Here is a 12479-nt window from a genome sequence, read left to right on the forward strand (position 1 = left end):
CGTTAACCATATATTTTACTGGTATAGTGTCCAAGTATTTAACATTCTAACTAAAACAGAAATCCGATGCCTTTCTCCAGGCAACAAAAACCCATCCTTGTCTTCTTTCTCGATTAAGTTCAAATTCAATGTCTTTTTCCTCTTCTTCATCAATATATTGTTTGCCTGTAGTAATATCAGCTTCCATGGCATTTCTCCAATGAGTCTTTTTAAATACCTTCCAAAAAACAAATAAACAAATGAAGAATACTGGAGCAAAATAGGAAGTAAACAAATTTGACACTGAAAACTGTCCCGGAAAGAAAATCCAAAACCCATTGAAAATCAACACCACCACATTAAGGAAAAATCCAAAGTATGTGAAATATGGGTGAATAAATTTTGGAGCCAAATAATAACCATATTGTCCCTTTTTCATTTGCTTACCAGTTTGAACCTCATATGCCTTTCTAAATTTGAAATAAGAGAGCCACATGCAAATATAAGAACATAACAATCCTGTGGTGGCTAAATTAACAAACCAATTGAATACCACTCCAGTAGATTGATTAATATTCAAATAAGAAATCAAAGATATAACACCTGTGAATATGACACAATTAATGGGTACACCACTTTTCAAACATTTGGAAAAAAATCTTGGAACATATCCTGCCAAAGAAGCAGAATAAAGTGATCTAGTTCCAAGAAAGAAAAATGCATTGCCACAAGAAAATGCTGAAGTTAAAACAGCTCCATTAACAACCAGTCCTAACCCACGAACACCAACATTTTGAATACCCAAAGTCCAAGGTGACACAGTAGATGATTTTAAAGATTCCACTAATGAAGGATCATTAGAAGCTATAAGACAATTCAAGAAAAAAATACCACCAAGATAAAACAAGTATATTCTGATGTAAGAACGTTTAGCAACAATTCCAATGTTTTTACGAGGCATTTTAACTTCAGCAGCAATTAATGCTAACACATCGGGACCACCGGCGGCAAACCCGGCCCAAATTAAACAATTGTAAGTACCAAGGAATTTACCAGTTGTCCCACCCACCAAATATGGTTTAAAAAGACCACCTTCTTTCCAATGTTGAAATCCATAAGCATTATGTTGAGGATTACCACCACACATTGATATTAAAGAAAAAATCATCAAACCTAAAATTAAAATTACTTTAAATGAAGAAAAAATCGATTCAAATTCTCCATAAAATTGAGCTCCAAATAAATTGATTAAAAAAAATAATACCAAAGCAATAGTAATGAAAATACCAGGATTAATATCTGTCCAAAATGATATCAATCCTGCACATGCTGTAGCTTCAATACAAACAAACATTAATGCAGTATAAGTATATATTAAAGATGAAGCAAATCCTAAAGCTGGATCAACATAACGAGCAGAAAAATGGAAAAATGAACCCTTTATTGGCAAATAAGAACACATTTCTCCAATAGCTTGCATTAAAGGATATATCACTAAACATGCCCAAATGGCAAATGCTAAAAAAAATGAAAGTGAACCACTATTATGTAATGGATTCTTTATACTAACAAATAATGCTGATCCAATAGATTGACCAATCATTAATAAATTAACATGACGCAGATTCAATTTTCTTTTGGTTTCACCATATTTTTCAATATCTAAATTATCATGGAAATCATTAAATTCTTTAGCAGGAAGTGGATTTTCAATAGATATTTTTTCAACATCATATGTTATATTATCGTTCTTTTTCAGCATTTTTTTTGGAATGATTTGAAGAAAAAAGAAAAAAAGAAAGAAGAAAATTTGCCAGTCATAGAGATTCCACACCGTCATTAATGTATTATTATTATATATATATATATATAGATTTGGCATTGCTGCAAAAAAAAAGAAAGAAAAAAAATCCGAGAGATATAGATAAGATGCCAACAACAACAATGCAAGATCTTGTCTATTAGCGGCACTTTCCAAAAGAATACCATTTTTTTTTTTTTTTTTTTTTTTTTGGTTCATATTATCAATTTTGTGATACATAGTTTTTGTACTGAATTTCTTATCTATAATTTAACAATAAAAAATTTAACTAGCCGTATATACTTGAGATAAAGGATAAATTAATAATATTGATTACAAAGAAAAAAAAAAGGCGTCATGGAAACTCCGAAACAATATATTCTATACTTGAAAAAAAGATAACTGGGTATTGAAAATTGCCTTATATATATGATGGTTAGATAACGATTTTCAGGATGAATAATCTTGCATTTAAACTAAAATTAAAAATTAGTTGAATAATTGAACCATTTTTTCACCCTTGAATTAGGAATAACGTTCGCTGATAATAATAAATAATAATAAAACTAATTTAAAATTTCGGAAAAACGGTAGAATACAAATTGTTCCTTAAAACTACATGAATTGGAAGAATTGTTAAAGGAATTGGATTTTTTTTTTATCTTATCAAGATTGAATTAGCGGCTATATTACACTGAAAAAAAAAAAAAAAAGAAAATATGGAATTGTGTTGCCTTCCATTAGGTTTACCCAATTTCATATCAGTTATTGATATTAGAAACAATTGATAAACTGCTATAACAATGAAATTAATATAAAATGTTAGTATATCATCTATGCCAAGACTTTTTTTTTTTCATTCTAATACAATTTTTGTTAATTTTTAGTTTTCATTTTGAAAACTCCCCAATAATATCTTTTCAAATTACAGAAAATGAAAGATTTAACATATGTTATCACAGAAACCAGTATCCCACAAAGTTCAATTAGAAAAAACAAAAAAAAAAAAAATAATTTTTTTTTCAGTTTATTAAAAGTACATGTACATGTACATTTCAGTTCAATTTAATATGTTCAGCATTTGCAATTGGTACATTTCTAAGTACTGTGATTGGAGTAGGGGATGGGGAAGGAGGGGGGGGGGGCATAAAATACTGTTCTGGATACATCAATGGTGTATATTAATTTATCATATTTAATACCTATTGCCTGCTTATTGGTGAAAACGAAATTTTCAACCGAAAGATTTGATGATCGTTCATAATTTTGTTTGGGAAAATTCGGATTGCCAATGAATATTGCTTCTGTTCTTTGGGTGTGCTGAACTATGCTTGTGTTGTAGTAGGAATAACCTGTATTATTGGAATAATGTTGTGGTTTGCTCATGGACAGAAACACTATAACCATAATATTGATCTCAAACATTTCCAATAAAAAAGTGAATGCCTTTTTGCCCATCAGAAAGCATACTTTACTTTACATAGAAACCTAAAAAAAGACATATTATGTTTAACATAGTTTTTAGACACACACACACACACACACATCTATATACATGTATACATATATACAAGGTTTCAAAATTAAACCCATCTTTTTATGTCCACGAATCACTGTTTATTACTCAACAAATGGAAATAGCATAACCTATCATAATCACCAACCTCTTTTTTCCAACTTTTCATCCTCTTTAATTGAATCAATTGCAATTCCTCCCATCAACTCACCCAAATCAGTTGAATATTGCAAAAGTTTAACTGGGTCATTGTAATGAGTGGTAGCGTTGACAATTGCCTTGGCCAATTTTTCTGGGTTCTTTGACTTGAAAATACCAGATCCAACAAAAACACCATCACAACCCAATTGCATCAATAATGCAGCATCAGCTGGAGTTGACACACCACCAGCACAAAACAAAACCACTGGTAATTTCTTTGCTTCAATGACTTTAATTAATAATTCAGTGGGGACTCTTAATTTGCGTGCAAGTTCAACAATTTCCGTTTCACTTTTCAATTTTGAGGCTTCTTCAATATCTTTTTTAATAGTTCTAATATGATCCACTGCTGATGAAACATCACCAGTACCTGCTTCACCTTTACATCTAATCATGGCTGCTCCTTCATGAATTCTTCTCAATGCTTCACCCAAGTTTCTTGCTCCACATACAAATGGCACTTTGAATTTGGTTTTATCAATATGATATACAGTGTCAGCCGGAGTTAAAACTTCACTTTCATCAATGTAATCTACACCTAAAGCTTCCAAAATTTGACTTTCAGTAAAATGACCAATTCTACATTTTGCCATAACTGGGATTTTAACTGTCTCCATTATATCTTTAATCATTTTCGGATCAGACATTCTACAAACTTGATTTGATTTTCTCATTTCAGCAGGAATTCTTTCTAATGCCATAACAGCACAAGCACCAGCTGCCTCAGCGATTTTGGCTTGATCAGCATTAACAACATCCATTATAACACCGCCTTTAAGCATTTGTGCTAAACCGGCCTTTACTTTGAAATCTGACATGGCTCTAAAGTTTTATCAATGAGTAATGATATCAAGGAATAAAAAACAGAAAAATAACAAAAAAAGGTGGGGGGGGGGGGAGGGGAGGGAAAGGGAGTTTTATAAAGTCAATTAAAAGAAAAGAAAGAAAGAAAGAAAAAAAAGCATAATAGAATTGAAAAATTTGGAAAGGGAAATTGTTAAAATATTTATATTTATTCTTGTTGGGTGGGTTTGTGAAGGTAAAATGGGGTCAAAACCTTAATCAAATAAAAATATAAAAATTTGAATAATAATACTACAGAACATTAAAAACAAGAAAAATGAAAAAAAAAAAAAAAAAAAAAAAGAATAATCTAAGCCTTAGAACATCCTTCAGCAATTCTCCTTAATACCCTCGTGATTTTTAGATTATCTCTATTACTTGAAATCCCATCTAATGGTTTCTTTTCTTTTTTTTTTGACTCTGTTAAGAAGAACTCCAAATAAAACTCTATTATATGACTAATAATAATAATAATAATAACAATAATAATAATTATAAATTGCTTAATTATTATGATTGTTACAGTTGGTACTAGGAATGGTTGTTGTTGTTGTTGTATTTTTGGGTACGATGAAGGCTTGGCAAAAGTACCGAAAAATTTACAAAGGATGTACCAAGCCACCTCCCTGAGAATGATGTACCAGTGCCATATCAGTTAAGAGTTGATACAAGTTTTACTCATTAGATTAATTGGAGCTCAATTAGTTTTTTCAATTAACCTACAAATTGATTAATCCAACAGAGCTTTAATTTGGTTTTCCCCAGATTTTTTTTTTTCTTGTATTGTTAGTGGAAACCTTATGCTTATTGTAATATTTGGGGCAACAAACCTCTTTGCTACAAGTAGATTTATTCATGATGGATACAGCATTGTTAAGGGGGATGTTTTACCATAGCAATTGTATTTACATTGGGATTCACGGATCTTAGAAGCTGATGATCATATACCAATTGTCGCATATACGGATCGATTCCTCTATGCGTTTAAAACGCTGATTCAAGAAAACAGTTTTGTGTCAAAAATACCTGTCTGAGAATCAACTAAATTCGTTTTAGAGGGGTTGAACTAGTAAATTTCATCGTTCAATAGAAGTTTAACCACGATAATTCAACAATTCTATTCAAACTGTGTTAGAACATCACAATTTATATATTGTTATCGTTTTTTTCTAGTTTTAAAAGTCCTAAACAAAATCAATCACTAGTATAAGGAATAAATGTATCAACAACAACAACAAATAACGAAGTTCAAAAAAAAAAAAAAAAAAAAAAAAGACTCACAAGTCACGTTCTCCAAATCAGAGTCAAAATTTTCTTCTTTTTCTTCCCCTCAACCTTGAGTAGTTTAAAACCATAGTTGATCAAGACCCGCCGCTATTGATCTTTTCAGTTTGAATTCTTCTTTCTTTAATTTTATTCTTTTTTTTTTTTTTTTGAAATTGTGCCTCTATAACAAATTTAATGACCATAGAGAGATCAGTGACAATAGGTGTTTTGGCTTTACAAGGTGCATTCCGCGAACATATTGCATATTTTAATCATGTCATCGAATCAAACCCAGATCAATACTCGGAGTATGACATCAGGTTAAAGGAAGTGAAGACAAAACAAGATCTTGAGCAGTGTGACTCATTGGTTATTCCTGGGGGAGAAAGTAGTTCCATTTCTTACATTGCCGAGAGAACCGAATTATTACCACATCTATACGAATTTGTTTCCGACAAATCCAAATCAATTTGGGGGACTTGTGCTGGATTGATTTTTTTGTCAAAACAGTTAGTCAATGGTATCGAGAATCAACAAATTTTGGGTGCATTAGATATAGAAGTCAGTAGAAATGCATTTGGTAGACAGATTGATTCATTTGAACAGTCGCTCGATTTCAGTTCATTTATACCTGGTTGCACAGATTTCCCGACCGTGTTTATTAGAGCACCGGTTGTGACCAAAATATTGATTCAAAGAGAATGTTTAAAGGAAGAGGTAATAAGATCTAACAATTCATATCAGAACCCGGCACCCGTCAAAGTATTGTATTCATTGAAAAACTATGATGGAAAAGATCACGAATTGATTGTGGCCGTTAAACAAGGTCATATTTTAGGCACTTCATTTCATCCAGAGCTAGCTGATGATTACAGATTTCACAAGTGGTTTCTTGATGAATTTGTAATAAAGAAACTCAAACAATATACTGGTAGAGAAACATAATGTTGAATATATAGTAAATAGAAAGAGTACAAAGCACAACTGAAAAACTTGACTCGTAATTAACACAAAAGAAAGGACAAACCAAAAAAAATAATCCAAACCAAAAAATTAAAAAAAAAAAAAACTCTAAAATCAGTGTAAGGAGTTGTGATTACCATAACTTGCAAAATATTTTCATAAACAGTGATGCAGCATCCAAGGATGTTCAATCAGGCATCCACGAATACAAGGAAACCCAATGGGTTGGATTCAAGTATAAAGGCTCCTAACGTTTCTAACCAGAGACAAATGTCAGCCAATCATGCAAGTTTGACTATAGGTGGATCCAGAAACACGATTAATCAACGACGATCAATGCTGGCTAAAAATATTGGCAGTACTTTAATTGTCAGCCGAAGAAATAACCATTATTTGGACGTGAAAGAGGAAGAAGATTCTAAAGAAAATCTCACTAAAACCATAAGCAACGGTCAGAACGAAGAGGATACTGAAGTTTCCGTTAAGGTATCTGTTTGGTTCCACGAATTACGTGATTTTATCGAAGATATAATAATAGATGAGAATGTCATACCAACGGGGATCCAAGTGGGTCAAGTTTTTGAACTTCGATCTTTGGATGATGGACCAACCAAGAAACTTGTATTTACTGTTCAAAAGAGAAATCTACGGTCAGCAGCAGCAGCAACAACAACAACAACAACAGCAGCAGCAGCAGCAGCAAATGATGCCGATTACACCGAGGCACTGAAGCCAAAGTTACAAATCTCCTTAATGTCTAATCCATTTCAGAAACTTCTTGACTTAGCACCACGTAGACAAGTTCAATTGAAAAGACTAGTCAAGTTAGAGCCAGTTACAGTTGATTCCGTTGAGATATTCATCAAAGATGTGAACTTATCTCGAGATGCAATGTGGAACTTCTCAGCCTCCATGATAGGGAACTGTGTGTACATTGATCAAAGATTATTATATTTAGGTAGCAGGGTTGGAATTACCAAGCACATTTACAAAAACGGGAAAAACGTCATCTCAGGATATGTCGATAAAAATACAAAGATCATATATAGATCAGAAAGTGCCAAGATCACTTTGTTTGTCCAGTTATCAAGAGAAATGTGGCATTTTGAAGAAGATGGAGAAATTATGTTTCACAAATTGATCAATAATTTATTCCCCAAGATTTTCCGCCGTTGGAGAGAAACAAACACCCATCACTCAATCACCATTGTATTGTTTACAAGTATTGATCTTACCGATATCCCATGGACTAATTTAGGACCAGGACAAAGACCTCCTCAGCGTCGAGACTTTTTCCGAGTGGTTGTAGATCAAGTAAATAGCATGCATTGGGATCGAATAATGGAAGACTTGCGGTTAGAATTTGCTAATTTCAAAAGAGATACAATGCTAAACCTAGATGATGACGGGAAGTTTATAATTGAAAATGGAACTTTACCTGCAATAAAGGGCAATTTGCTTGAAGCAGTCAATTTAGGTTTGACATCATTAAACAACAGGTTCCAAAACACAGACCTTAAACATTCTATTACCCACATTATGCTTATAACCCCTGGTACAGGATTATTTGATGTTGAATATGACCTACTATTGGAAACAAGCAAGAAAATGTCCAGCGTTGATTCAAGTTTGGATATAATATGTTTGAGTCAACCGCCCTTGCATGTGACTCCATTATTTAGATACATTAAAGAAGGGAAAGTCTGTCATTGTGTTCCTTTATGGTGTGATATATCTTTTTTCATTGACAAGGTACAACAAGAGAGCCAATGGATTCCTAGATGTAAGATTTATGAATTGCAAATGATGGGTGTAATGGAAAATGAAGCCAGCGATGCCCGAATTCCTAGATTGCATTTGAACAGTCATGGAAAAACATTGGTAGATATCATGGAAGAGTACGATAATGCTGTTTTCAAACCGATAAAACGCATACCAAAGCCGACTCAGATAGACTTCAAACAGGTAAAACCAAAATTTCAAGCTCCCGTATTGAAAAATGCCACAGCAACACTCTCTTTGATGTTTGAAAATAAGCCATTGTTGCAACCTAGCAATTCTTCTACAACTTCATTAGCCACAGGAACCGTTGCTAATCCATCAAAAGATGTTTCAGCACTTTCTTCTTTGTACTATATTAATAAGAATAGTGAAGACATTAAATCTCCGGCACCGTCAATAAGAAGTGTAATTCCAATATCTACTATAGGAACCATAGACAGTTATCGAAAATCTGCTGGATCACCTAGATTGATTAGAGGGGAAACGATGTTTAAAAGGAAAGATGAAATAGAGAATTCCGAACAACCTTCATCTTTGAATGAGACAAAAGCAGTATCGACCAGAAAGAAATCATCGATTTTAACAGAACCAGAACAAGAAATTTCAACAGGATCACTTTGGATCGAGATTTTGAATCCATCACAAGAAACTACGACCAATGTGCTCCAAAGATCTCAGAGCAGTAGGTGGAGTAACATATTTCCTAACAAGATCCAAAGAAAATTGATTAAATGGAGATCATTTCAGGCACCTGCATCACTTCCGACAATAACAGGCGTGTTTCCCTCGACGAATCAACTTCAAACAGATTATACGTTTCAAATCTATACCGTGTTTCTCAATTCTGACAATTACTGGGAGTTGAAATCAACACATTCCTTAATGAGAGAAATGATTCAATTGAGATTAATGTTAGGATTCCAGGTTTGTTATGGTGAAAGAGTCGATAAAGCTGAAGCTGAAAGAAAACCTTCTGGAAATGTTGATGCAATAATTAAGTATTTTCCTGATGAACACAACTATCTTGGTTCAAGAATATATTTGGGGTTTGATGATGAGATACATCGTATCTTTTGTGACTATAATGGAAATATAAACGTTCAACTATACAGAAAGATAACTGACATTGATGAGAAAAAGATAACCTTAGGACAGACAAAACTCAAACCTTATTTCCCCCTTATAAGGACAAGGTATACAGATGAGTATACACCTGCTAGAATAGATGCAATTGCCAACAATCCTCAAAAATTCAACTGGAACCAGTTTGATCAATTATTAGCTGGGTTTGACGATGCTATGCCAGAAGAGAAAAAGCAATTCCACAAGATGAAATTCGTTGTGATGCCTACCGAGATCCCCAAAAATGCATATTTTGTAAGCAATGAAAAATTAACCCCAGAGGAAATTAGGGTAGAAGGTTTACGAAAATTGATTGGAGTTATAGAAAGAGGCAAATACCAACATGATTCTTCTCAAACGAAAAAGTCTCGTCGTGGATCCGATGTTATTTTTTACACTGGCAATTTATATGATTTTTTGAACGAAGAAGCACAAAATTATGATATCACGGGTACTCAGCCAGCTTTGATGATTCCGGAATCGTCAAGATTTAATAAAACGATAAAATTACCCGAATTGGCACAAGAGCTTCAAGATCGAAATACCGGTTTAACGTTGGTTGACCGAACCTGGCATTTCAAAAGGCACTTGCATTGCTTTGTTGGAAGTGAATTGGTGTCTTGGTTAGTAGATTGTTTTGAGGATATTGAGACACGTGAAGAAGCCACAGCTTATGGACAAAACTTAATGAACAAAGGGTTGTTCCAACATGTTGAGCTGCGACACGGTCTTTTGGATGGTCATTTTTTTTATGAATTTCTGGATGAGTATGTTGATAAGACAGACCGAGAAAAGCCATCTTGGTTTGGATCTAAGAGAATTGATGGAGCCAGTACTCCACAAAGCAATTCATCTCCAAGGATAGCGGGACAAAATGATTTGCAGAAAATAATTTCGGCCCTGAATCTTAGATCCGAGACGTCATCAACAGCAGATTCTACCGGTAAGAAACGTAAGAAGTTTATATTAAGTCGATCAGTGAAATTTGATGTTGATCCCTTAAAGAAATCATTCCGTCCGGAATTTGTTACAGTTCATTACGACAGAGTCCATAACCCTGAACATTGCTATCATATAAGATTACAGTGGTTGAACACAACCAATAAATTTATTGAAGATACTATTACTGCTTGGACAAGGTTATGCGAACGTCATGGATTGAAATTAGTGGAGACTCCTTGGAATGAGTTGTGTTCTCTTCCGAAACTTAGTCCATTTCATTCCTTTGTGGACATAAAATTGCTGGTCAACCCATGGACAGACCTGGACCTTTGCGACGATCGCATATTGTCATCCAACAGATATTATTATCATTCATATTTCCTAAAACAAATGGGATACTATTTGGATAACCGATCCACATCCTTTTTTCTGCGTGAAAACATTGATATTGGCTATAGTTGGGGGAAACCGTCTTTTAGGTATGCACAGTTTATTCACAAGACAGGCTTTTACATTGTCGAGTTGAGAGACAATGGAGATTTCTTTTTGGCACCCAACAATATGCATCTTACTCGTGTTAGATCATCCACCACATTGGTTGGAGACTATGAGAATTACTCCAAAGGTGTTCTCGCTGATTCTCAAACTGTAATGCTTAACTTTAGAGCAGCTTGTCAAAACAAAGAGTTTTTGAAAGAAACTTTTACGTTAGCTAAATCAAATTGGAAGGACGATTATTTTTCACCGATTATATAGTAGGCATGTAAAAGAAAAAAAAAAAAAAAAGAAAACAAAAATCCTAAGAAATAATAAACTTGTAATAACAAAACACTCGCTATGTATAGTCTAAATCAATTGGCAATTCTTTCAGCAATTTTGATAGTGTCTGCCAAAACACCATGAGCAGTGATTTCAGCACCAGCACCAGCACCTTGAACAATCAAAGGATTTGGATATCTTCCGGTTTTGATAGAAACAACATTATCACTACCTTTCAATGAGGCGAATGGATGGTCAAACCCATATTTACCTATTTCAACTGATACTTTGTTGGTGTTAATATCAACTTTACCAACAAATCTTAAAACTTTGTTTTCAGCAAAGGCTTCATCTTTAACTTTTTGAATATCAGCATCGTAATTTGGCAATTTTTCCAAGAATTCAGCAACACTCTCGACACCTTCTAACTCTTTTGGAATCAAAGATTCAACTGGGAAAGAAGTTGGGCTTTCGACTTCCAAACCAGAAATTCTAGCCAAAATAGTGACTTTTCTAGCGACATCCAAACCATTCAAATCGTCTCTTGGATCAGGTTCAGTGTAACCCAACTCTTTGGCCTTTTTAACAACGTCAGAGAATTTAACATCTGATTTTTCGGTTTTGGAAAATTCATTGAAAATATATGACAAAGTACCTGAAAAAATACCTTCAATTTTATCAACTTTATCACCAGTAGCAATCAAATCTTTCAATGGAGAGATAATTGGCAATGCAGCACCAACAGTACATTCATGGTAAACTAAACCAGCACCTGGCAATTCGGTTGTTTGTAAAATTTCTTTCCATGCTTTTAAGTCAGATGAAAAAGCCTTTTTATTTGGAGTAGCAATTGAAATACCTTCCTTAATGAAAGTAGGGTAGTAGTTAGCAATTTCTGGACTAGAAGTATTATCGACCAACACACTTGGTTTCTTTGAACCTTTTATGAATTGAACTAAGTCATCTAAACTTAATGTAGGCTGGGTTGGAGCTGTTTCATAAGTTGCCAAATCGACTGGTTTGTAGTCTTTGCTGTATAAAGCTTCTTCCGAAGTTTTAGCCAAATAAATTACATTGAAAGCGATGTTGCTTTTCAAGTTTTTCAATTGATTGAGATATGATGAACCAACAACACCGGATCCAATAATTGCAACATTAACTGACTTGGACATATTTTATTAAGAAATCCTCAAACTAAATAGAATTAGTTATAAAATAACACAGAAGAATATGGTTTAAATGAAGCGAAAGAAAAAGGGAAGAAAATGAAAAAAAAAAAAAAAAAAGATTCGTGAGTTCACAAAA

General features: G+C 33.5%; 5 protein-coding genes and 1 pseudogene across 5 annotated transcripts, besides 1 other annotated feature; 3 read left to right on the forward strand and 3 right to left on the reverse strand. All coding sequences in view use genetic code 12, as the record gives it.

The window, feature by feature from the left end:
• Positions 1 to 46: 46 nt before the first annotated feature.
• Positions 47 to 1741, reverse strand: CD36_02400 (proline-specific permease, putative; the record flags this gene model as incomplete). The annotated part of the gene is made up of 1 exon (XM_002416867.1): positions 47 to 1741. The coding sequence occupies one exon, from the start codon at positions 1739 to 1741 to the stop codon at positions 47 to 49; it is 1695 nt and encodes a 564-aa protein (XP_002416912.1).
• Positions 1742 to 2699: 958 nt separating this feature from the next.
• CD36_02405 lies at positions 2700 to 3208 on the forward strand (annotated as a pseudogene).
• Positions 2700 to 3208: a sequence feature (Similar to C. albicans HNM4;~rearranged pseudogene;~possibly fungal-specific).
• Positions 3209 to 3436: 228 nt separating this feature from the next.
• On the reverse strand, positions 3437 to 4315 carry CD36_02410 (pyridoxin biosynthesis protein, putative; the record flags this gene model as incomplete). The annotated part of the gene is made up of 1 exon (XM_002416868.1): positions 3437 to 4315. The coding sequence occupies one exon, from the start codon at positions 4313 to 4315 to the stop codon at positions 3437 to 3439; it is 879 nt and encodes a 292-aa protein (XP_002416913.1).
• A 1486-nt stretch (positions 4316 to 5801) lies between these two features.
• CD36_02420 (SNO-family glutamine amidotransferase, putative) lies at positions 5802 to 6551 on the forward strand (the record flags this gene model as incomplete). The annotated part of the gene is made up of 1 exon (XM_002416869.1): positions 5802 to 6551. One exon carries the CDS (start codon positions 5802 to 5804, stop codon positions 6549 to 6551), a length of 750 nt encoding a protein of 249 aa, XP_002416914.1.
• Positions 6552 to 6737: 186 nt separating this feature from the next.
• On the forward strand, positions 6738 to 11171 carry CD36_02430 (vaculoar membrame protein, putative; the record flags this gene model as incomplete). Its single annotated transcript, XM_002416870.1, has 1 exon — positions 6738 to 11171. One exon carries the CDS (start codon positions 6738 to 6740, stop codon positions 11169 to 11171), a length of 4434 nt encoding a protein of 1477 aa, XP_002416915.1.
• A 95-nt stretch (positions 11172 to 11266) lies between these two features.
• On the reverse strand, positions 11267 to 12346 carry CD36_02440 (homoserine dehydrogenase, putative; the record flags this gene model as incomplete). The annotated part of the gene is made up of 1 exon (XM_002416871.1): positions 11267 to 12346. The coding sequence occupies one exon, from the start codon at positions 12344 to 12346 to the stop codon at positions 11267 to 11269; it is 1080 nt and encodes a 359-aa protein (XP_002416916.1).
• Positions 12347 to 12479: the final 133 nt, after the last annotated feature.

This window comes from Candida dubliniensis, chromosome 1, assembly GCF_000026945.1.
Source record: "Candida dubliniensis CD36 chromosome 1, complete sequence".
NCBI lineage: Eukaryota > Fungi > Ascomycota > Pichiomycetes > Serinales > Debaryomycetaceae > Candida > Candida dubliniensis.